This window comes from Phoenix dactylifera, chromosome 15, assembly GCF_051530095.1.
Source record: "Phoenix dactylifera cultivar Ajwa chromosome 15, Ajwa_hap1_PhDact_Kaust_v1.1, whole genome shotgun sequence".
Lineage (NCBI taxonomy): Eukaryota > Viridiplantae > Streptophyta > Magnoliopsida > Arecales > Arecaceae > Phoenix > Phoenix dactylifera.
Window position 1 is genome coordinate 13,374,381 of NC_143204.1, and position 27,046 is coordinate 13,401,426.

The following is a 27,046-nucleotide window of genomic DNA, read 5'->3' on the forward strand; positions in this document are numbered from 1 at the left end:
ACGCGTCCTCTTTCCATAATCCACCTCTCCATGCAACCAATCTTAGCGCATGTGCCATCTCCTTCCATAACACTTTCCATAATCTTCCCACAAAAAAAAAAAAAAAAAAAACACAGAAGAGAGAAGGAAAAAAAAAAGGTCATCACACCAGCCCCACCCCACCGGCATCCAAGAAGAAACCGGAGGCGGTGGAGGCTGAGGTGGAGTCCATCGTGCTCCTGGCGGTCATTTGCAACTCCCACAACCAGGTCCAGCTCGCCAATTCCGCCTACAAGTAGTTCCCCTGGCTCGACTAGATGGTCTCCTATGGCAGCCATGGGCTCGGGAAGCGGCTAGCATCAAAGAGGATCAGCCAAGATGTGATGCTCGACCTGTCCGAGTCGTCGGTGCAGCTTTCATTTGATAAGGCTCTACCGTTGAGTCCAATTCACCTGGAGGTTCCACACTTGATGATGAGGCTTTTGTCAGCTATTGCAAAGCTTTGAACGGCTCTCCATCGTCTTCCACCTTTTCTGTTTATCTCGTGTAAACAATATTAAGAACAGAAGTGCTGTAACCGTATGGTAGAAGAGACTAGACTGGAGAGTGTATAGAAATGAAATGAGTTTAATTCAATATTATTTATCGTTAGATGTGCCAGAGCTCACAGTGTTGACTGACTTGCATGCGTTGCATTCAGTTTGGACGCAAAAGAGAAATCAGAAGCCCAACCACAATGGAAAATAAAAAAAAGAACAACTAGAGAGCAGATAGAGAGTGGTTTTTATTCTTCATCACTCTTTGGGGGGCCCTTCCACTTGAAATTGTCTGCGTAAGTCTTTGCCTGCACAAAGGAAAATTTCAGAACAGAGAGAGATTCAAGCCAAAATGACCCAAAAGAAAACATATGGTATCTCAAAACAGTACGTACTGTCACTATGAAACAAACACTTCACTGACAATAATTTGATAACAGTAAACAACAAAACGTAAATGACAAGCTTTTATTCAATCTAGCTTCCATCCAATCACGAGGCTGCCGTGCAAGGACGTCAAAGGAACATGCTTCTTAAACATAACGCTTAAATTGTTTAAGCAATTGCAATCGATCTAACATATTGAGAGCATGGCGTGGAAAACATAGGATCACACTATTGTTGGAAACAAAAAAACAATTATGCTCCAATTGATTAAGAAATTTTATAAGATCAGGAAGCTGAAAGAACCATTTCCAGATCTTTTCAGAATCCATGTCTTCAGCAGCATATAACTGATGCTGGATAATTAAGAGGCACGTGTTACTTGCTACGACCATGACTCGTCTCTGCTATCACCTAGAGGAGTTGGTATGCCACCACTGATACCGGTACCAAACAGATACGGTATGGTACGTCTAGTATCGTCCGGTTCGGTACGATACGGCATACCATGCATTGCACACTTGCAATTGACAAGACTGACCATGGATATATCTCTCCCCTTTGTCCTTTTTACTGTTAACCTCATAACAAGCTAAACTCAGGAACACTGGCTGAAAGCACAAATAGCCTGTCTATCACAAAACTGGTAGGCAAATAATCATGGGGCCCGTTTGACATTGCTTTTATTTTCTGCTTTTGCTTCCAGAAATCCATGAAAAAACCGAACTAGACCGAACGCATGTACAATGAAACCCTTTTATTTTTAGAATTGTAAAATCTTTGGAGCTTTTGGTAGCAAAGGCTTATTGCTTTCAAAAAAAAAGTGATTAAAAGGGATAGCAGCAGTTTTGTCCAAATGCTATATCCAACATCAATCCTGCGATATTTACCTAATTGGTTGAGAAACAAAAACACAAAACAACAACAATACCAAGCAGGCCCTCGGATTGATTTAAGTAGTGATATTTCACTATGTTTTGCCCAAATTGCTTTCACTAATTGGGCAAGAGAGCCTTCCCATGAAAAAGTGTTACCAAACACTTCCTTTTTTTTTATGCATTCATATATTAAAAAGCCTCAATACTACATGACACACCTTGACACTACAAATCAAAAAAGCATGATGTCATCACTATCAAGTATCAACTTTTGCATTTAAAAGTTTTTTTCAGTCTAGCATAACTTCTAGCAAAAGTTGTATCAATATTATCAAGTTAAAAGCAACTGATCCAACAAGTTATTCCTTAGATAAAAAATAAATGTACATGTTCATGGAAACAGCCTGGTAATATGGACATGTCCCCATGTCCAATGTTTTGAAGGTTCCCATGTCCAGCTCTTCTAGAATTTGGACAACTGATGCTCGTGACATATGCCCAGGTAACACTGCCATGAAACCAAGGAGGTGAAACACTAAACGATAAACTGGACCAATCTGATATGCCATCTAAATTCGTTGCAAACCAGGAGCAACCTCCAAGATTTTCCAACACTATCAGGAGGGCAAGTCTGATATGTAAAAGCATAAATTACAAGACAGAGTTAGACCAAAACATGGCCCCTGTGATTCCAACAGAGCAGAATACAGAAGTTCCATAAATACCTAAGATCTGATTAACCCTTTAGCCAGATAGAAACGGTGGACTAGACTGCTAGAAAAGTTATGGTGCTTCCACCCCAAAACATAGAATAGGAAACCTGACCCACCACAAAAGGTCTGATTAACAGTGACAGGATTTTGGGAATAATTCAGACATCACTATACAACAATGAAAAGATGTTGCACTGTACCTTGTTTATGCACATCATAGATCTTGTTGGCTTAGATATAACCCGTAGCTTTTATATAACAAAATCATTGTCATTCTAACATCCATACCATTATAAAAGACCCCATAAGAGAAAAAGACATGTTCATCGACAAAAAGGTCTCCTACTCTGACTCCTAATCACATACAGTTAACCTGCAACATAATCTGAAAGATAGGTCCAAGCATCTCTCAACTGTCTTCTGGAAAATACAAACCATGTTGCTTGCCATATGCTATACTAAACATGTGAAACCATGTCTTATATAATCAGTATGTATTGCTAGGCCATACATGTGCAAAGTCTTATTTTACACATGATTATTGTTTGCCAATATTCACATTGTATGTGCTTGTCTCTTCATTCCCCAAAATGTTATTCCTTCAGCAGTAAATCTTGTCAAGCTGTTGCTTAATATCAGAGAATTACGCATCATTAACCATCAGACAAGTACCTGGATCAAGACCAAATTATAGGGATTTGAATCCAAACCAGCAAGCCTCTGAGATCAATAACCAAACTGATGAAATGGAGGTGCAAACCTTCCCTCTGCCATCTCTCATTCAAATATAAAGACTAGAAAAAAAGACATCTGGCTACCGGATCTGCTCTTAGTTTTTCTGCAAGCTTTGGATTGTCATTCGTAATGTCAATTATTCATGTTTTTGTGTCACATCAAGGTTGTTTGGCCTTCGCCCATCCGTTTTCACTTTTCAGGGAACCATAATCAACCCCATCTGCCCAAAATAATCAATTTTAATCTAATTCACTTTAAAACAATAGTATCCTTAATTATCTCTTACTCCATAAACTTTCTATTATCTATGGCACTATCGTCTTAATCGACTTGCTAGCCCTATAAAACACTCCTTTTAGTCATGACTTTCTTGGTGACTAATAAATAAAATAGGAACCGGATAAAATCGTATATCGAAACGACTTCTGGCATCACCGGAGGGATCGGAACCACATTCGTGGGCCGACAATTTTTCTGGATAGGTCTCCCCTTCCAAGGGTTAGGGAACCCGAACCTCGTAAACTTAGGTTCGGGAACTTTCGGGATATCAGGGGATGGGATGGTTTCCCCTCCCCCAAACCCCCTCCCCTTCCTTAGGCTATGGAACGGAAATCATGGCTCCAGCAGAAAACCCTAAACATCAATCCCTCAATCAAAAACTTCTTCCATTCATTTTCCTTCTTGTTTAAATATATAGTATGCAGGTAAGTGGAGCACTAGGCCACTTCTCAGGTGAGATTAAGTGTTTAATCCTTTTAATATATATGTAAGGGTTGTCTGCACATATACCTTTTGAATATGCCTTCCTGCATATATACCATTGTAATTTTACAATCTCTATGTGCAACCTTGCAAATTGCTTTTCATCTATCCAACATTAGCCACAGTCCAAAAGGGTTAAAACATAACCCAACCTACAAACTTACAGCTAGAATCATCTTTGGTGTTAGTAGCTATGATTCCAGAGGACAAATGTGTGACACTGTAAGAGTATTTTAGACCTTTAGCTGCTAGACAGACATATTTCTAACATTTTCAAACTGCAGATCAACCAGAAAATGTAACTACACCAAAAGGCAATTTGCATAGTTATACATGCAAATAACAAATATAAGGTCATACATCCAAAAAAGCATAATTTAGAGATAACATGGGCAAAGAACTTATTTAATTCTAGGGGCACATCTCATAAATACAGAGAGTAGCATGTTAAACAAAGCATAGCCCCTAACAATGTAAAGTTTCCACCTTTTTTCCTACCTACAAAAAACTGTTTCCTTTTATAAAAGCATTCACATCAATGCTTACCATACTTTAGAGTTCAGAGCTTGAGGACATGCAAACAAAAGACAAGGTCAGATATTGTCTGATCAAACACCAAAAAAGTTATGCTCGTCTACTACCCACTCTGACTCCAATTGTCATGAAGCTGGATTTTCAGCATTTTATTAATGTTATAACATGAGATAGGAAAGCCATGCCTAAATTTCAATAGATCAAAGATGGTGGGTTAACGGAGGAAAGCAGCGATCTCCAAAGAAACCATTTGCAAGCAAAAGCTCATAAAGGATAACGTTATATGCTGCCACCTATTTTTGGCAACATGTTTGGAAGAACTATGGTGTTTCCCTACCACATTCAATTGTCTTGACAAGCCAAAGGGTATCTCTTCTCAAGTATAGCTTGCCTAATGTCATAATCCCACATTGACTAATAAAAAAGGTGCCACATAGGTTTATTAGCTTGAGTTGATCCTCCTCCCAACAGCTTAAGCTTTTGAGCTGCGAGTCAGTGTTAAACTTTTAGGCTGGGCCCGTGACATGTGGTATCTGGATCCATTGTGCATCATAACCTTTATTAGTCATGTGAGACCCTCATTGGGGGATACCAAGGTCAAGGACCTAGTAGGGTCAAGTAGGACCCAGGTCATGGGTATCCTCCTCTCTCGAGTAAGAGCCAACCATGACGAGGGCATCACCAGATTGGATAGGGGAGATTGTCATAGCCCCATATTGACTAATAAAAAGGATGCCACATGAGTTTATTAGCTTTTGGGTCGGTCCTCCTCCTAACAGCTTAAGTTTTTGGACTGCAAGTCCATGACACTAAGTAGCCTGAACCAAAAGACAGTTCTCAAATGTTCATGTTTGTTAATTATATCTTAACAAGGAAATACCCATTCAGGATCCATCAACATATCATAAAACAATAAGTAGTTATTTACTAATCATTAAAAGAAATACTGTCAGATGGGGCAGCTCTCTTGTTTTCCTTCCTTCAAAACATATCTTGACTATTTTTATGAATATTAGATTTTATCAATGAATTATTTAACACCATGTAGTCATAATGTGGAATTTCCCTTTATCGCATGCTATGCATACATGCACAAATGCATTTCTAAGATTGGCTGCAAGCAAATTGGTAACCTTATAGGACCCATATGTTCTTAATACAATTCTTTTATAAATTTCAAAGTTGAATGATTCTTATTATACACTCACCCATCTCCATATGTTGATGATTCTTTAATAATATAGGAGCAACCATACAGTTTCTCCATAAAAAAAAAATGAAGAAGATGGCTCTATTTGATTATTTGTTGCACCTATTACTTACAAAAACAGCAAGAATATCCCAAAGAATTCATGGTCCTTTTTATGCAAATAAACATTTCAAAATTTGCTCGAATTATAAATTTGCAATGGCTCAACTAACTATAAGTAGGATAACATGCTTGAGGAAAGAATTACATACCTTCAAAAGAGGTGTATGAGGCTTCCTCACCTGCACAAGAGATAATGGAGTCATGATGCAAAAGTCAAGAGATATATACATAAGCTTTATGAGGACTAATTGAATGGTACGATCTTATTCATTTTCCATAAACATAATAATGATAATTCTACATAGACCAAAAGAGAGACCTAAAAAAGAAAATTCTTTCAGGGAAATGGGTGAATCCATGTCGAAGGTGATATGACAAACCATGGTTTAGAATACTGGCAAAATGAGACGATACCGGCAACATATACCATTCCACTAGGAGTGACAGAATTTTTTCTCAGGCAATGCTTTATCAATTCATTTCTATTTGTACTTGTATTCCAGCACTAGGATAGGGCTCAAGTCTTCAAAACCAACTCCAGACGAAGCATTCTGGCCAAGAAGGGTTGGTACTAGCCAACATAGACCTCTGTTCGGTCGACATGTCACATGTTTTGGTTGTCACTGCCAAACCGAATCAGCTCCACCAAGTACAGATATCGATATTGTCGATATGAGTCGATCCCAACCGAGACAGCTCGCGATTCCTTTTTAAAGAAAAGGGGGGCAGCTGGATTTAAAGATCCTTTAGGCATCTTGTGAGCCCTTCTAGCCCCATAATGTGAGAAAGAGAGGAGAGAGAGGGAGAGAGAAGGTGATGGAGGATGTTGACAACAGCCATTGAAGACTTATAAAAGGCATCCTAATGCTGGTTCTAATGCTCAAGCCTTGATTTGGAATGTGTTGGATGATGTGGGACCTTCTTGGAACATTGCTTAGGGTCAATTAGTCATTATACAATCATAATTTTATATTTTCAGCAGTAATATAATGTTAGTTTAGTTTTATTAGTGATTTCTGAAATTTTTAGAGTCCAGGGCATTTTTGTAATTTTCCAGATTTTCTGGATATGGGCTGTCATATGGCTCATGGGTTGTATGTTAGATCTATTTATGTTTTGGGACTTTATTTCTGATCTTCACTTGCGTTTTATTAGTTAAATTACAGATTTATTATTTGGAGTCCAAGTTCTAGTAGGAATAGGTGTATTGGAACTCTATAAATAGGGTTGTAATCTCCCATTATTAAAAAAGGCAGTCAAAATTTCAGAGAATTTTTCTAAGAAGTTATGCTTTCTTTGATAGTTGTGTGATGCATTTCTACGGGATTCTAGGTGTGATGCCTATAAAATCTCTCTCTTTTTTTCTTCTTTTTTCTTTAATTATAGCACGTTAAAATCTAAATTTAGATTTGATTCCATCTCCACTAACCCCAAGCAACCAAAGGCAACAAAACCCATAGCCGATGATCAATTAATTAGCCTTCAAATTCACAAAATATACAAAATTTTTATTCCTGTTTTTCTACTTCCAGCTCACATAAAATCCTCAAAACTTCATCCTTTTGCTCTTATGTTGCACCCAAATTGCTATCCATCTATATACCAACATAAACCCTAGGTTCTTACACAAAATTTTCCTAACCTTTTAGCCAAACAACCCATCAAGCATCCCTACATTTTGCCTAATCAAGGATGTCCTACATTCGAAGGAGAAAGGAGAGGGAGAAGAAAGGAGCAGGCTTCTTTCTTCCCTGCTCCTTTCTTCTCATCAGGAAGGGTCTCACCAACACCACAGCAAAGGAGGGTACTCCATTCAGGTGAGGCCCTCCAATCTTTTGTTTGCTTTTTTTTTGGCCCAAAGATGACATAAATCAGAGAAAATGGGAGACCCATGTCAAATTTTTTTATCTGAATATTGGATATGTTGTAGGGTGGACGGCAGCTTACAATATGGCGAGTTTTGTTTTTTGGACCAATATCTTATTTTTAGAAATATTTTTATATATTAAGATATTAATAAAAACTAAAATATATGGAAATTTAGTCCAAAAATATGGTAGTATGATTGCATTCATAGCATGCATATGCAATAATTTTTGTGGCTAGAATATCTTCTTGAAAGTATTTAAGCTCATATAACTAATATTTTAATCAAGAAAGTTAAAAGTTCCTATGTTACATAAAAATCTAAAAAATTATCAGCAAATGTCTCGTATAAATCTAACATTTATATCATTTTCATGCATTTAAATAATTAATAGATATTTTCATGATTTTTAGATTATTTTTAATGGAAAAATGAAAAATTGAAAACAAATGTTAGTTAAGTATAATAAATATGGAACAAATTAACACGATGAGTTCTAAAATTGCCATTTTGTATTTTATTGCTTCACATATAACTTTCTGATTTTCAAGCTATTTTTTAAGCATAACTACTAAAAATTATAAAAATGATTTAATTGTTAAATCATAAAAAGGCCAATTCATAATTCTAATTATTTTTTAATTCCAATAAATGCCTTTTGAACTTATGTGATTGATAGAATTGTAACATCGAGAGTATACATGCAAAAAGAGTATTTTATAAGAGTATTCATGTAAATAGCAACTTTGTATTCACACAATTTCGTATATTTAGAAGAGTATACATGCAAAAAAAAAAAAAAAAAAAAAAACAGATATTTGTCACTTTATCATCAACCAGTGCAAATTTTTTACTTCCAAAAATTTAGCAAGCATCATGCTTACGGTTGTTCTGGACACCATAAGACATATTCACAAAAGAAATAAAAGAAAAGAGAAAAAATGTGAGATATTCTTTACTTCTTGGAAGTTAGATTAAAAAAATGAGTGCAAATTAGATGAACTTTTAGAGCCCAAGATGAACAAAAACTTTTTAATTTATGATGTCGACTTTAGTTAGTATGAATTCAACATATCAAACCTTAAAAGTGTAATGGCTCTTCCTTTAGAAAATGACAGAATTAAGTGAGATACTAGCTTACCACTTTAAGTTTGATCTTGGCCAAGGTCCGTTGAACTGGTACTGAGACCCGTACTGGTCGGCAGACGGATCAGTATGGTACCAATTCGATACCGTACCGACACACAATATGCTTGGGTGTGCCGGAACCGGCACACCCAATTTTTTTTTGAGTTTTTTAAGTTTAATTAATTAGCAATCAATCTTTTTCAACTTTTTCAATAATTTTAAGTCTAATTTGATGTATTTTTAATTTTTTTTGATGTTTTTTAATGTTTTTTGATGTTTCTATGATCTCGGTTTAACTTAAAGATGCATCTTGTTGTTTTAAAGTGATACAAAACATAAAATGATTAGTGAGATGTATGCTACAAAAAGCAAAATGAAATATTCTTAAATCAACTAGTGAGGTAAAAAAATATAAAATAATATAATCAATTATATATATTTAAAGTACAACATGCATATCGATATATAAAATCTCGTCGAGTGGTGATTCCTCTCATAGATATCCGGATTATTAGCATAGTCACGAGGCACATCAATCCACCTCTCTAAGCAAACAGCATTATAGACTTGTATGCTTATCCTATAAGGAACACGTTCTAAATTATAAGCCTCTTGAATCTCTCGCTAAAGCTCTGGCTCTGAGATGTGTCATCTGACTGATAAAACAACTGTGAAGAAGTCCATCCGAATAAACCGACAGCAAAATCCGACTCGTAAGATGCTTCGTACTATGTAGGATAGTAGCCACCAGAAGATGCCTCAAACGTATCATATCCATATCCGTATCTGTATGAATCATAGGCTGCCTATGGCTGTGGGTAATAGGATGCAGTATACGACTCGAAATTTAATACATCTATGGATCCTACTCCATGTGTGAATCATCTACAGCTGCATCGTGTCTTCCTGAATAACGTCAAGGAGCCCGTCTTCTATATGCAATCGTATCCTCACAGGCTCTTTCAAATCATGCATTGTGGTCCCTATCATGTGCAGCATGCGTAAACTAAGACTCGCTGGTGAATCAAATACCACCCTGCGGCTGTCTTATAAACGGTGGTCTCATGTCCTCCACTCTCTCTGGCCAGCTGATCAATGACTACCAGAACTGCTACTCTTCGTCTCTAAATCTGAGTGTACTGGCTGCTCTTTCACACTCTCCTGGAGGCTGCAGGTGCCTTTTTTTTTGGCGTACAGAGCAATTGCCTGCTTATCCTTCATGCCACTCGTTGCCTGCTTCCCTTTGTGCCCCTCTGTCTAGCTATGTTGGGAGAATGTATGTCGCCTTCTTGACCGAGTCGATTGGGTAGCATGTGGCCTCGTCTAAGCATCTCTCGATCTTCCTTCAATTATGTTGAATCGGTGTAATTTTTCAAACTGAGGAAAAGGAAGAGCCATTAGGGTGTAAGTGTTACAGAGAAGTAATGTTGGGAAGACCTCGAGCCTTCTTAACCTCTTCTTTTAACAAGAAAAGGGGGAGGGGGCCCGGTTCCGAACTAGGCCGACTCGGTGCAAACCGTCCAGTTCGCGACCGGTTCCAACCGGTTTGGTCCGGTTCCGGCCAGTTTGGAGCCGGACCCAATTTTATTAGGCAAACTAACCTGGTCAGGGACCTGGTCGGCTTGGTACGAGCCGAACCAGACGGTTCGGTCCCGTTCGGCCGACTTTGATCTCGGCTATACAATTACCTGATCCTAAACCATCTTCTAGGTTGACCACCCACCTAGCTTTAACTCCTAGTACCCAGAAAACTGGATCCTCTAGTTCTTAAACTAAAACCCCCGAATAAATAGACTTTTATTTTCGTCATAGGATTCTTGGTGCCTTATCCGATTGTCTTTAGGATATGCACCTTCCCACCAAGACAGCTAAGGAACTGTGGAATGCCCTAGAGGCCAAGTATTGAATGGATGATGCCGGTCTTGACCGATTCACCATATCCAAATTCCACATGGAATGGAGAGGTACATATTTAATAATTTTACAAGTCCTACTTGGAGTAGAATAAGTGTAACTCATAATGAAGGTACAAGTCAGAAGGAGATCAACATCATCAGAAGTTTGTATTCGAGAAACTCAGGACTCTACCAATGCATCTATAGAGCTCCAATTTTTACAATGGAGAGCTCCATGATTAGTGATTTTAATTTGGATAATTGGGTCTCATCATTTCTCTTCTCTAATTACAAAGGCTATAGTCTCTCATCATCTTATCTTAATGATCTAGTATAAAAAGTGGTAGGAGGTATGCACTCATCATGCACTTTTCTTCCATTATCATAAGCATGTATGTCTATAGTATACACCTCATTTCCTTCCTTAACGATGTTTTTTCTAAATTTTATCCAAAAGTAATTGTCCTCTTAAATTTTAGTGTGATGCAGCAATTAGACATCATCGGAAAGCACTGACAGCTTCATCTGGCCTGGACAACTTCTAAAGAAAATGCATTCTGCATAATCAGATTCAAGATAACAAGAAAAATCATAACAAGTTCCATGGCTACCAACAACGTCTTGGAAATTTCCAACCATAGTAGGTCCAGAGCACAATAAATGGAAGTAGGTACAAGGGTACCAATTGGTGATAGTAAATCCAAGTTTAGAAGAAAGGTCAACCAAACAAACAATTGCATGTCTGTCTTCCAAAAGGCAATAGATGAGACTGGTGCAAAAGGACTTTTGTCACTAAACCACGGCTTACTCAGCTATGAGTACATTACAAATGACTGAGCACTAAATTTCATCTAAACACAGTAAATACTCTGCTAATCACAGGAATTAAAAACTTGTTTATATCAAAAGTTGGTGGTATCATCTTTCACTTTAACAGTCTAAAAGAGTTATGAATGAGCAATGCTTACCACATAGTCCCATCCATGCTTCTCAGCAAATGCTTTTGCAGCTTCTTCACTGACAAAACTGAGACCTGCATCACCCACATTAGCATATGGGTCACCTGTGGAAGTCCAGCCCATCAATGGATTCTCCCACCTACAGGCAATACAGTGTCAAAACAAGTGCATATTGCACAAAACACAACTGAATCATTTTTGTCATTATACTATACTATATTCCTAAGAAAAACTACAGACCACAAGAAGAAATGAGGAACGACAAGCACTACGACAGACACAAAATCTAAACAAAGTTAGCAGAAATATTTATGCCCACACGTGTATGTGTTGATTGATGGTATAGAATGATCTGAGAGAGAAGCCAAATTTTACTATTACAACCCACTTTGTGCAAGTCCAGATTATTTATCCATGGTATTGTCTCTAGTGCATGAAGAAATAGTTCCAAATCCCAAACTTCTGGTACACTCATGGTTAAAGAAATTAAAGTAGGCACAGTCAAAACTGGGAGGTTTCTCCTAAGCTGCACTAAACACTTGTAGTGGCATAAGCTACAGTTTTCCCATATCATGTGAACTTATTGAAGACCAAAAGAAGACATTTCCTTGCTTTTTCTTCTACCCATTCTTATTCCATCTTTCTTCTCTCTTTTTTTCTCAATCTAAAAGCTTCAACATCACACCTCCTGACAATGGAAATAGTAGGGCTTAAGCAAAAAAGAGGGAGAAGAGATAGGGAACGAGGAGAGGAAAGTAAGAAAGAGAGATAACAACTGGGATACACCACTAAATTCAAAGAAACTTTAATACAAATTTCATTCCAAATTATTCATTATTCACTATTTTTCTTTTCCTACTGCATATCTATTTATATAGACCAGCGTATGCCGAACCGGCCCGTACCGGCCGGTACGGGCCGGTACAAACCGGTCCGGCCAGCTACCGGTACGGCGGAGCCGTGGAAACCGGTACAGGCCGGTTCCTTGCCGGAGACGAAGAAGACGAGGAGAAAAAGAGGGAGCGCGGGGAAGAGAGGGAGGGAGCCCACCTTCGGCCGCCATCGGAGAGCCGCGGAGGGGCGTCGGAGGCCGGTGGGGGGCGGCGGAGCCGGGCGGGGGACGGGGGAGCCCGCGGGGGCGCTGCGGAGGCCGCGGCCGCGGCCGCGTCACTGTTTCGAAAGAAACAGGGGACGCGGCCGCGTTTTTTAATTTAGGGATTTTAAGTGAAGTCGGCAACCGATGTGCCGACTTCACTTAAAATCCCCAAATTAAAAAACGCGGCCGCGGCCGCGGCCTCTGCAGCGCCCCCGCGGGCTCCGCCGCCCCCCGCCGGCCTCCGACGCCCCACCGCGGCTCTCCGATGGCGGCCGAAGGTGGGCTCTCTCCCTCTCTTCCCCGCGCTCTCTCTGGTTCTCTTCTTCTTCCCCGGTTCCGGCGGGGAAGAGCTTCCCGGTTCGTACCGCCCGGAGCACGGTACGAACCGGCCCGTACCGGTCCAGTAGGCAACCGGTACGCCTACCGGACCCGGTACGGTGGACCTTGATATAGAGACAAGATGACCTTACATTTCCAACTGCATTAATGCTTACAACTTTCCAAAAATCAAATAAATAAATACTTCTACAAACTCTAAAAAATACCATACATGAAACACAATTAATAAGCCTAAAAATATTAAGAGTTATAATTAGCACTAGACTTTGACCTCTTGGTTAAATTATAGGCCACTCCAAAATGGGAACCAACCAAGACGGGCTGACAAAGATGGTTGCTCCATTGCTTCAGTGTCCAACACTTCCACTGTGTGGAACTCATCCTTGTGTTCAAAGCTTTGTTAAGAAGTTGATGGTGTAGGCCTATAGATGTCTTTGCTGTGCTACCCTCATGATGATCTTGATGCTATGATGAAAACCTTCAGAGGATGATAGCCTTTCAATTGAAGAAGTTCTAGTTGTCATGAGTTGAGAAAGCATAGCTTGAAGTTGCTTGAACCTTTTGTTTTGTTCTTCGAACTAATTGGTTACTTCTTTGAAACCTTTATCTATCCTTCTAGTCTAGCCAAGCATCCTTCATGTTCATTAACTCCTCACCGTGTCAAAGGGATTCAACTTACTTCTTGTTGTTGCGGACCATGATTTTAAGATGAAGATGTCTTGTTGAAGAGGGAATAGTAAAAGGGATGAGAGATCAAACTAATACTTTGATACCAACTAATGTAGAAAATAGTAGGGACTTAAACAAAGAGGGAGAAGAGATAAGGGAAGAGGAAAGGAGGAAAAAAGAGATAACAAGTGGAATCCACCACTAAATTCAAAGAAACTTTAATACAAATGTCATTCCAAATTCTTCACTATTCACTATTTTTCTTTCCCTGCTATATATCTATATAGATGCAAGATGACCTTACATATCCCACTGCATTTACTTACAATTTTCCAAAAGATAAATAAAAAAATATTTTTAATAATTAATAATCCTAGAATATTAAGACACACATTCAAGATTAATAACATAACACTAAAGCATAACAACCACTAGCTATTATAGAATAATTAATACTAGACTTTGACTTCTTGACTAAATTATAGGCCACCCCAACTAGGCTAAACCAAGGTGGTTGCTCCATTGCCCCAACAACACCTTTAGGCAGCAACTCTCCTCCTAATTTGGCTGGTGCATGCAATTTATGTAGATGGCACTAATACACATTTCAGTCATTAAATATGCTTGTCCATGACAATGTTACTTCAATAATTGAAAAGGCATATGTTATATTATATATTGCTCGATTGATCTATAAGTTGTTCAGTACCCCTCCTTCCACATCCATCATGATACTTCATCACCTATCTTCCTAGCTGAATTAGTTGATCTGAAATTTGAATCATAAACCTTACACCGAACAGGAAAAAATGATTACAACTCCAAATTCAATGGTAAACTATCAAATGATCCTCAGCTAGAAATGTTCTTACCAAATGCAAGTATCAAAAAGAGGAGAACTGGACTAAAAAATTAGGTAAAATTTGCATCATCATAACTTTTTTCTCAGATCCCTCACGAAAGGAAACTATCACTGCATCCCTCATTTTTTCTTTCTGGAATAAATGGTTTCCTAGATTTACACTAATGTTTTAAAGAAGTCCATTGTCCTGAATGCCTCTCATCATGTCTTTTAGTAGTGGTTATTCACAAAACTTTATATTTTGAAAGTAGCAAAGAATAAGAGCAAGGTCTGCAGAACCGTCCTGAACCGCCCGATTCTACCGACATTGAATAAAAGTGATATGTTCTTTTAGTTATCACTCAGGTTATATACAGTTGAAAAATAAAATCCCCATGTCATTTCTGATCAAATAGATATCTCCCAATACTACAGATGGGATAATTGCGATGGTTTACATATTTAGGAGTCATCAGCTAGCTGTATATGAGATCCAAATAGCTTAGCTGATTCTTGAAACAAATGGACTAACATAACAAATGAATGCAATGTAGATAAAATTGTAATCGACTTGCTCAACATCATAAACATAATTAAGAACAATTAGCTATGCTGAAATAGCCTGCATGAACAGAAGGATTCAGAAGTCCACGTTCACAGATGAGATCTAAAAACCACATTAGCGTCAATCAAAAAAAAATCAACAATCTGCCGTGCAATATGATTGCACTAAAAAAATTATGTTACAAACATTGACTATTCCTTTAACTAAAAAGAAAAAATGGTAAATAAAAAATCAGTAAGAATCATACTTCTGGGTTGACATAAAATTGATTTTCCACTTTCCCACTTTTCCAGAACCTTGCTGAGTTGCAGTCCGAGCTGGTGAATAGATTATGACCTACAAAAAAGTGCAAATGAGCACAAAAGGAATCCTTCTGTCCAAAACATAGAACAGATGAAGCATAAGTTATACATTCATTCAATAAATAATAAAAACATGCATGGGAAGCTGCATTACATTTCTCAATCCAGTCAAAGAAATTTTGATATATTTTTTCACTGCTCTATTATGCCGCACAAAATTACAAATCTAACATTAATTCTATTCTTTTTTAAACATAAGCAATAGAATAGCGTTGAACATTTGCATTAATCTGTTTATGCAGTTAAAGGGCCTATTAAACTGTTATGCGAAAAGAATGACTTTGACATCAAAATTAGCCACATTATATAATAAAAAATTGTTAGAAACATTATAATTTAAGTGAAATGACTTGTATGATTGGCAGCTGTCTTAATCATTATGGGGGTGTAGCATCATTATCGACCATAGGAATAAAAGGAGCAGAAAAGTAGAACATATGATAATTATGAGAATAAAGAAAAAGAGAAAAAAAATATTTAAAATAAAGAATATATTTAAACAAAAATTGAGGATGAGAACAAAATGAGGGAGATGGAGGCTTCTAGAGAAAAAGCATTTTCCAATTAATCTCCCTTGTTAAATGAGTTGAGTTACTGAGCAGTCCTACTCATCAACTGGCCTTCTAAATGTCATGATAGGCCAAATATTGCCTAAAGTAGCCTCTGTAAGGAAATTGACAGCTGAACACAAAATTTTGTTCAATCCTTCCATGAAGCCTTGACTTGGAGTCAATGCTTCTTAGCTAACCACATTTTGAGAGGAGATAGCTTTTTCACCAATAGAGAAAGGCAGGTGTTTGGATACAGTAAGATAATTAGACTGTGAGTGCCTTTGTTCACCAACAGGAGACAAAATGAGTAGCTTCTTGTTAGATGAGGCTAGGACTGGGCACATGTACGTAAAGTCATAAACAGCTGGTATTGAATATCTACTTCGATCATTAGATCAATAATAAAACATAGTAAACATTGACAAGCTACAAGTTCAAAGAATCTATGGATCATTATTTAAATTGATAAACTGATGACATGGACAATAAAGCATATCAGAAGATGTTTAAACAGCTGAGTTACCAAATGACTGCTTAGCATTTTTTACAAGTAAGACTCAAATGATCACGCATGGCCATCCAAGTGGCTACCCAAGTGCTTCAATGGCCATTTTTGATAAACTCCTATAGGGACAATCAGCCTTCATTGTCCAAGAGTCCCTTTGAAAATAGCTAGTAAACAGTTGGTTATGTACTTGATAATGAAGAGGTATTGACATATTATACATCTACTACCAACTAAAACCACCTTATAAATTTTCTGTTTGATTAAAGGAACAGAGTCTCCAAAAAGGTATAGAGCCGCCTAAAGAAAATTTAATAAAATTAACATTTGCTTTTGTGAGCCAGAATGATTGAGTATGGATTTCGAATGTATCTGCTTTATCATCTGGGTGAACCCAATAAGTTGTTTTACATATGCATAGCTTACGTGATCAAGAACATATAAAAGAAGTCCAGACCAAAATATCAGAAAAGAAGAAAACAAAGCCTTAGAAGACTAGGATGGACATAGTGAGAGGGAATTCAAGAGAATTCTCATTTCATTAGATGTGCTCAGATTTGGAATAAGGACGAAGCACAATCTAAAGAACATACAATGGACAAGATGAGGCCTACAAAATTTCTAGTATGCAAAATTTTGAAGAAGTGCATAGTAAAGGTTCTTTCTTACAAAGGAGTGTAATAACCCAAAACCTCACCCAACATGGCTAGCCGGAAAGTACTATTTGGGTTCCTTGATCCTATATAAGTGCCCAAGATCTATCCAACTAATAACCGATGTGGGACTAAGCACATGCCTGCACGGGTCCGGACATACTATCCACATTTAAGCCCTGACGTTCTTATTAGGCTAAGAGTTCAAATCCATTCAAATCTAATCACAAGCAGTACGATCGGTCCGTGGTCAGCCCCAATGGATCCGTGCTGCAATGTCTCCTAGTCCATATAGGTTATATGCTAGATCTACTCTGATACCATTTGTAACAACCCAAAATCTCATCCAAAATGGCTAGGCAGAAGGTATTTTTTGGGGCTCCTTAATCCTATATAAGTACCCAAGATCTTCTCGGTGAATAACTAATGTGGGACTAAATACACGCCTGCATAGGTCCTCACATACTACCCTCATTCACGCCCTGACGTTTTTATCAGGGTAAGAGTTCAAATCCATTCAAATCTAATCACAAGCGCCATGATCGGTCCGTGGTCAACCCCAATGGATCCGTGCCACAGTGTCTCCTAGTCCACTAAGTTATGAGCCGGATCTGCTTTGATATCATTTGTAACAATCCAAAACCTCACCCAAAATAGCAAACTAGAAGGTATTATTTGAGTTCATTGATCCTGTATAAGTATCTAAGATTTACCTAGCAAATAATTAATATGGGACTAAACACGCGCCCGCACGGATCCTCACAGGGAGTCCTCAGAATGATTTGAAATTTATAATGAAAATAAACCAAGATTATGAGCACTCTATGTATAGATTTCCAATTTTTCCACAAGTGCAAGATGATGATGCATTTAATCTATATTCTAATCATGCCAGCAAACAAAGCAAACAAAGCAAACAAAATGTAATCTAAATGGCTCTCTTGTATTTTGTAACCCTAAGCAAGTGTTAAATTTTATGCTTGCATCAAAAGAAAACATCGTTGCATTTTCTGACACATTGTCTTTTGTAGTAAGTAATATGATTATAGGTAAGCATAAAATCTTACATATAACTACTGATTGGTGAGAGAAAGGAGACAATTATCCACAAGTGCAATGCATAATATATGCATGCATCATAGCGCAGAATATGTGATTAGCTAGAAAACTAAAGCTTACACAGTGCTCTAAAAACACTGTTTCTTAGATCACATTTTTTTTGTCAAAATGCTTCAGACAATAATAAAATAAGGTGTAACCAAGAATTTGACATTTTTTAGGCCTTCCATTAAGACTTTAAATGAATATAGGTATTACAAGATATACTTCCAGATCTTCAAATTAATTAATTGTAAAATAGATGAATGTTAGAGCACAATTCTTACTAGACTTCCATGAAGACTTTAAATGAATATAGTTATTACGAGATAGACTTCCATATCTTCAAATTAATTAATTGTAAAATAGATGAACGTTGGTTTTTGTTAGAGCACAATGCTTACCACTCCCCGCCCCCCACTTTTCATTTCATATATTATCCATATTTAAGATATTGACAAAATAGTACACTTTATTTCTAGTAAGTTGCATTCACTATAAGTAACATATGTCAAAGTACATTTCAAAAATTTAAAAAATGAAAACAAATTTAGATGTAACAATGCTAGCATACAAGAAGATGTAAATTGCATTTAAATTGACCAAATCTACCCCACAATAATTCATATAGTTCAAAAAATAAATGACATGAAAACTATTATAAGAGTCTTTGGCCTTGCAAACATCTCATATTGTACTAAAATATCCTGCTGGTCTTCCCTTCCTTCAAACAAATAATTCAACAACGATTGTGCAATCTTGCTACTTCAGCACACAACACAGAGGGAAGAACAAGGCTTAGAATTCATAACAATTCATCACCCCAACATTTAGACCATCTACAAAGGCAATACCGGCTTGGTGTCATTTTTAACAAATTTCAGTTGACATGAATAAGATCTTTCATGGTAAAAGTAGGTGAAAGAAAGTGAGGCCAGAAGTCATGTATTTCCGGAGAGAGATTTGGTGAAAGTGTTATAAGCTAATTCTTTGATCCAACAAACTCTCTATTGATCGGTAAAATATCAAACGTAGAAAACAGTCGAGTCAAATTACTTTCTATTCGCATAACATTCTTGCGTGATATGAAAGGATCCATGTTTACCAAGAGGTCCTTTTCATCTCATTTCGAATATGGACAATAAGTCCACAAGCACAAAAATCGCCATAATTTAGGCTAAAAAAATCCACCATCTTAATCCACTAATGTCTGTAAAGAAAATGCAATAAACTTCCAAAAAAATTTATGCCCTCATCTGTCTAATTGTTTGTCCTAAAGAGTTTCCGAGGCCCATATCACCGAAAAAAGTCATAGCTATTAACGATTCAAATGGATAAATGAAATTTAAGAGAAAAGAAAATAAAATCAAAACTCTACTGGCTTTTGGAATCTGATCAGAGATAGATTAGACAGCGAATCTCTTTATAAATAGCGAAATGATTTCGATTGGGAACAAAAAGAGAAACCATAAAACTAAAGAAACTGATCACAGGCAGAAGAAAAATCGGGCGAATTCGAGAGGATACCCTGCGGCGGAGGTGTTCTTGAGGAATCCCAGAGACAATTCCGATCTCCCCGGGCTTGATCTCGACGATGGCATCCGAAGCGAGCGATCTCGACTGCGAGAGGTGAGAGGTGCGGGCAAGGAGGAGGCGAGCTAAAGAGAGGTTCCTTCGTTGCAGCGGCGCGGCCATCTCTCTTCTGCCTCAACGCCGGAAAGAAGAGGACGGGGAGTGGGCTCGGGCTTCGGTCGGCTTCCGGAAGTTCCAGCGACCTGCGATATGAAGTATGACATGTTGTGGTTTTTTTAGAGCGGCCGCAGTTGGGTGTAGTCCACTGGACCTGATCGCTTCGGCCTTGGGTCTGGTGCAGAATGGGGTCACAGAACGCTAACAAAAATTGGGTAGTCTGGATAGAGATGATTGGCTAATTTTAAAATTATAGTATTATCTAACTCGTGTAACTCGCGGATACAAATTTTTCTCTTTTTTTTTTAGCTATCCTTGAGATGTAATAAAATAAAATAATAAATTATAATAAATAAAAAAAATTTATGGTCAAATTTGATCGCGCAAAAAGTCTTATTTTTAATATCATTATCATTAATATCGATCCCATATGACATGCAACAAACTATAATAAATTAAATATTAGCCAGTTTTTTGTTGCATAAGCACATTAATATTAACGTTATTAATATATAGTTTATATTAAGCAATCAATTTTAATAACAATCAAGCATAACTCTTCAAAAAAAATAATAGCTGAGTATATTAATATCAATATCAGTAAAACTAGTATCTATGTGGTGAATGGAGAACTTCGCATAAGCTAGGCCTCCATTTTATGTGCGTGTGTGTGTATATATATATATATATGCATGTATATACATATGTGTATATACGTATATACACATATGCTTATGTATATACACATATATACATATACATATATATACATATGTATGTATATACACACACAAATATATATAAGTATACGTATATATGTGTGTATATATACACATATGTACATATGCATATATGTGTGTGTGTGTATATATATTAACTGATGGTTACAGTATAGTTCGAGCAATCTATCTAGAGTAATTATTATATTAATATATTTGTCTCAATCTTGATGACATAAAAGAAAAATTAGAAGACCTCATTAGTAGTCTAAAACTAGATACTCGCAAGAAAGAGGAAACTGAAAGCTGTTCGTGCTGTGATGAATATTACACCGAAGGTCAATCCAGTAATGATGATTTAATGGTATTGACTGATGAAGAGCAGTTTATCATAAACATTATCGATTCCCTAAAAGATCTAGAGGAGCAAAGAAATTATCTCATCAAGTTCTTTACCATGACAAAGTGTCAAGAGGTAAAGTCCCTCCAAAATTCTGAAAAATGACAATGATTTCAGGACTTGTTTGATTCGAAGGAAAAGAAGAAAAAAAGTGTGGTACGAAAAAACAAAGAAATGTCCCTTGTCTGGTTGTACTTTTCAAAAAAGAAGGTAAAAAAGTAGCATTCCTATGAAAATAAAATTTTTATATTTAATGAAAAAAAAATATAGAGGATATAAAAGGTACTCTTAAGCCATCAAAATCCATGAGTAAGGCCTTTTCCTTTAAGGGTATAATAGATATTTCATACAATTTTCTTATAAAAATAGATGCTTAACCAAACATAACATTTCCTATGATCAACCAAATATATCAAAATTATTTTTCCAAGCATAATATTTTCAGGATTTATCTTCCTACGAAAAATATATTAGTGACAAAAAAATTTTTCTGTGAACCAAATGACTCCTCAATTCTCTTGATGAAGTGTAATAGAGATTAAGAAGGTCTAAGCAATGCAATAAGAAAACAAGTCTAGAAGACTTATTAAGGGAACAAAACCTGGTGAAAAGAGAAATACAACTATTAAAGAAAAATGTAGAACTTCTGCAATCAAGAGAATTAGAGAAAAGGATGGATGAAGAACTAGAGCAGATCCTAAAACCAGACCAAAACCCCTTTGTACAAGAAGAACCTTTAGAGTTTATAAGCTCTATAGAAAGATTAATGAAACAAAAATAGTATTGTGAAATTCAGTGCTAAATTAAAGAAGGATTTAAGTTCCAACATAAAACTTTAATAGACTCAGGAGCTAATATAAACTACATCAAAGAAGGATTGATCCTTTTCAGGTACTAAGAAAAATCAGCCCACAAAGTTCACACGGCCATTGGTGGAGAACTTAGGGTAAATTTCAAAATCCTAAAAATTCATGTCTATATAGAAAAAATGTGTATTAAGACATCATTTTTATTAGTTAAAAATCTAACACAAGGAATTATTCAAGAAAACCCATTTTTATCCCTAATAAAGTTCTTTACCATCACGGAAGAGGGTGTTGACCTAAATTGAGGGTAAACAGGTAACATTGGATTTACATAGTATGGTTCGTGAGAAAATGGGTTTGAGAAAGCGAGAGAAAGTGGATGGATGGACGATAAGTGAGTGGAAAGTTTAGTGGAGTTAGATGTGAAAGTGGATGTGGAAGTGAAAGTGTGGGAGAGTACTGTAGCTAACACTATAACAGTACTGTAAACATGGCAAATTACTCTAATAATATTGTGCTTGGATTATACTATAACCATTAGTTAATCCAGATTGAACTGTAACATAGATGTTTTACTATTGCTTTAGGGTAGCTTAATTTGTTTTAGTTGAGGTTTTTTTTATCTTCCAAGTATTCATTTTTGTACCAATTAAAGAAAAGAATATTCATTTCTTCTGCCCTCATTTAACTATAGGACAATTCTTTGATGAAGCTTCATTTTGCTTCATCGTAGGTTCTAGAGAATCATTCTCTCTTTACTTTGTTAGTGGTATCTAGTGTTGTGGCGAAGAGGAAGGCTAGGTGCTCTGAGGCACATGGAGCAGTAGTGAGTCTTGTGTTGTGCCCGTTTAAACTGAAAGGGCGTGACAAGGGCTATGTATATATAACCGACCAATACTCTTGTTGAAATAAAAAACAATACCAAATACATTTCATATTTTAAGGCATCTATTTTTATTCTTGTATATGTATAGATAATAATTTTTAAATCCTTTAGTATTTTTGATATTCAAATCAAGATTTGTATCATAATTGGAAGGGAACATTGTCTCAAAATGTTATGGTCTCATATGATTTCGATTTTGAACTTCTTATGCATCATTATTTGGCATCAATCTCAGATTTTGTATAATAATTATTAATTTATAGGTCATGGAAACAAGTACTATAACAAGGTGAAGATAAAGTTCATCATCTAGGATAGTGTATTTAATCAAGAGAAACAAAAGCAATTTCATGTGCCGAAGGTTCGGCATAACTTCTGACAAGGTGGCCTGAAAGCCTAAAATTGTAGTTCATCTCGTATTTTACTAAAAGTAGAGAAGATAAATTTATAAAAAGTAAGAAATTTGTCACCTCTCTAAAAGTTGAGAATTATTTCTGATATACCTCGGAACCGATCATAGCCGATGTGGTGGACCGACCAATCAGAGCTCTCCACAAAGCCTTCGATCAACCGGCCAAAGCCCGTCACGTGGCCAACCTAGAGGCATATGGAGAGTCCTTTGAATTTTAAATTCTCCCCTTAGATGGCAATACCTCGGCTACGATCGCGAGTACTTTCCATAACTACATGGGCGAGATGCACGAAGTATGATGCATGGGCGAAATGCCCGCATGTAACCTTTGAACGTGCAATAAACTACCAAAAATGGCCGATCCATGCATCCAAATTTTTCAGCGATGAGTGCTGACCCTCGTCCATATAAACCATTTTTGAAGGACCCTCCAGGTAGATGCTCTTGAGCCTTCTTATATTGTTCTGTTGCCGCTTTGCCATTTTGTTATTCTCTTGCCAGACACTCTTCGACAAGAGGATTTCTTTGTCTTAGCTATTTCAATCGGATCCAAGTCGAAGCGAAGGTCCAAGCACAATCTCCTCTTTCTAGCACTACCTTGGGAGCAACCAACGTCGAAGTCATCACCACCCGAGCACAACAACCACCACCTCCCCATCTTGGAGATACATCTCGATCTTCAGCCGACCTCCATGGTCTAAGCAACCAATCACCCAAGCACTTGAGTAGCTCAGGCAACTTAGCATCTTGGTCTGGCCAAGCTCCAACCATAACGATTTCTAATATAGGATAACCTAATGATAGGAGGCCCATACCAAGTAATAAAAAGAACTTAAGTCACCATTTACGCTAAAGGGTTTTCAAGGTTCATTTGAAACCAATATACATATGAGAGAGTGCAAGACTTTTTATAATAGGAAACAAAGAAAGAGTGCAAAACTTGTCTTCTTTGCCGATTCACAAGAACAAAAAAATCCTCTCCAAAATTATCGGAAAAATTTTAGTGCAAACCAATTAATGTTGGCACTTTACTTCCTGTCAGCCGATTTGGCGGTGAAGCTGATGCTGTTACTTACAAAAATCTTATGAGCCAACCCTTTAGGACATCTAAAAGTGGGAAGATTAATCATGTTTCTTCTACAGGATTAGAGATGGTGGAGCTCCTGATACTAGCAGTTGAACTTTAGAAAGAGAATTTGATAGGGAAGCATGCTGATTTGCAGATTTTTAGTGTCTTGATTGTATTTGGTAGATATCCAACAGCAGCATGGAGGATTGTATTCACCTTCTATGTAATTTGCATGCTACCTTGTGTTAATTCTCCAAATCTAAGTTGTATTTCTTATCTACATGTGCATTATAAAATTAGTGCATTTCTAGTTTGAATGAAATTGGATTGATTTTTTCTCCTATTTCTATTTTACTTGTTTAGTTACAATGTCAATACCTCCTTTTTGTCCCCTATACATTATGAATAGATTTTCTCTAGCCTAGTGTTGCTAAGTACTTCCCCTCAAATCCTTTTGCATTGTACACATTTAAGGAAGAGGACATGGCATTAACTTAATGCTAGATTGGTGCAAGGGCGAAGAGCAAAAGTTGCTCATTGAATAGTTTAGCCTATCATTGATCCAAGGGAGAGTAGTTGCATTTTTATTTGAAAGAGAACACCTAAGAAAGGAAAACTTGGTACCTTCGGTTAGAGCTAGATGGTTAGCAACCTTGGATGACTGTTTGATATTGTTGATGAATGATAGACCCCCATTGGATAGGTTAAAGACTTTTGTAGTGTTTATATACTTTTCGACCCATCCATCTAAATGTCTAATTTTTTAGATAGGATTTTAACATAGTATTAGAACACACTACTACCAAAACCTCCATGTTCTTACTTACTAATTTACATGTTGCAAAATTACAAATTGACAAGCTTCAAGAAAACATGTTGGCCATCCAAGAAGAGTGGTGACAATTTCTTGCAATCAATCATCTACTAAAGAATGCACCAATGCCACTTCTTTGTTTTCACTTTTAACTCTTTCTAGATCTAGCCTATTCTGCATATAATTATCAATTTTACAACTCATTGCAGTAGAGTTGGAATATTTCTGGTTCTCAACCATCCCTTATGTTAATCTCATGCTAGACTTCTAAGAGCAGAGATATTGATCCGATCGAGGAGAAGAAAAATTTTCTTTAATCCACTCAACTTGAATATCTCAAAAGAAAACTAGAAGAAGATAGAGGAATCTGGAAAGTAGGACTTTAAGTCTCCTTTTATTTCATCAATACTTCTTCATACCTCTTAAACTGAGGTACATAGCTCCTATTTATAATACTAGTGAGATCCCTTCTTTTACAATTTGGATTGGATTTCTCTCCTAGTTTGATTACGACTAAATATCCTAAAATAAATATAATTAATAAAAATATTCTAGAAAAGGTTAAAATTTAGAAATATTCTAGAAAGAATTAAAATTCTTGAAGAGGTAGATCTTGACTTATATATCAACTCTGTCTTCTGTCGCTCCATCTGATTCTTCTTAAATAGAGAGCTATGCCTAGTCAAAATCTTGCTTACAAAAAAACTTTCGATTTGTCCAGTCTGTTTTCAAGCCTAAACGATCGAATTTCGGCCTGATTCAACTTCTGTCCACAGTTATAAATCTCGAAATTATACACAATTTCAAAAAAAAAATCTCAATTGGGCATCGTATGACCAAGTTTTGACCTCTGAAAGTTTGGCATGCAACTCAACTTTCTGATGTGGCGGATTTTGCTTCTGAACCCTATTCAGCCCTACTTGTAGTTGACAAAATGTTTCGCATTGAGTCTAGTGATCCTTTTGGATATCAATAGTGGCCAACGCATTCCACATTGAGTTTGGTGATCCTCTTGGATACTCGTAGTGGATAAAATAATCCACATCCATTTTGGTGATCCTCTTGAATACTTGTAGTGGTCAAAGCGGTCCGCATTGAGTCTGGTAATCCTCTTGGATTAGAGCTCTCTCTATTTAGAGGATTTAGCTCCTGCTAAATCAGAACTGAAGGTGGATAAATGCCTGTTTTCTCATCTCGGGGTTGAACCACCTCGCTTTGCTTAGAATGGCTTATGGCTGGATTTTTCTTCACTCTTGAGTCTTAGCGAACCACTTGCTCTACTCCTGCATCTAGACTTTGTGGTAGCGACGCTCCTTGTCGTTCTTCCTCGTCGATGACGACTACGACACCTCCTTGATTTTGATCTCATTAAATCGGTCAATGAAACCAAAGTACAAGAGCTTGGCCTCTTATAAGTAGTATCAAATTTTTGTACCATGATCGCAAACTTGTTGTAGACATTAACAAATCGCTTTACTAGGGCAGCAATTGCAAGGTCTACATTTTCTTGTATTTTGGAGGCATTAATCATAGGCTCCTTTCCTTCCTTCACGAACCGATATTTACTTCAAATGCCGGTGGAAGACTGCATCTCGATCCCAAAGGTATGGGCTCCCAAGGATAACCTAACAAATATCCATAGAAACTACTTTACAAGTTACCTCGTCAATATACCTTTCAGTTATGGCAAATTTGAAGATACACTGCTTCGCAATCTTCAATTCGACATCCTTCTGGATCCAACTAAGAGGGTAAGGATATGGATAAGGCTTGGTCCGCAAACCTAGTTTCTAAACTAGATTTTCAGAGATTAGGTTCTTCTGGCTTCTAGGGTCTACTATAGCCTCGATGATGCTCTACTTCAACTAGATCTTCAGATGAAAGAGTTTC

General features: G+C 37.0%; 1 protein-coding gene across 1 annotated transcript; it reads right to left on the minus strand.

Moving 5' to 3' along the window:
- Window positions 1–590: 590 nt before the first annotated feature.
- Window positions 591–20,162, minus strand: FRO1 (NADH-ubiquinone oxidoreductase-like protein). Its single transcript, XM_008813446.6, has 5 exons — window positions 19,889–20,162; window positions 15,440–15,528; window positions 11,692–11,821; window positions 5,983–6,012; window positions 591–823 (listed from the first exon to the last, which is right to left on the minus strand). The coding sequence occupies exons 1-5, from the start codon at window positions 20,054–20,056 to the stop codon at window positions 764–766; spliced, it is 477 nt and encodes a 158-aa protein (XP_008811668.4). The 5' UTR covers window positions 20,057–20,162; the 3' UTR covers window positions 591–763.
- Between the last annotated feature and the right edge of the window lie 6,884 nt (window positions 20,163–27,046).

Coding starts and splice junctions, on each gene's coding strand:
- FRO1 (XM_008813446.6), bottom strand. CDS start 20,056: ATGGCCGCGCCGCTGCAACGAAGGAACCTCTCTTTAGCTCGCCTCCTC. Junction 15,529..19,888: donor AAGAACACCTCCGCCGCAGG/GTATCCTCTCGA, acceptor ACTTTTTTGTAG/GTCATAATCTATTCACCAGC. Junction 11,822..15,439: donor AATTTTATGTCAACCCAGAA/GTATGATTCTTA, acceptor TATTGCCTGTAG/GTGGGAGAATCCATTGATGG.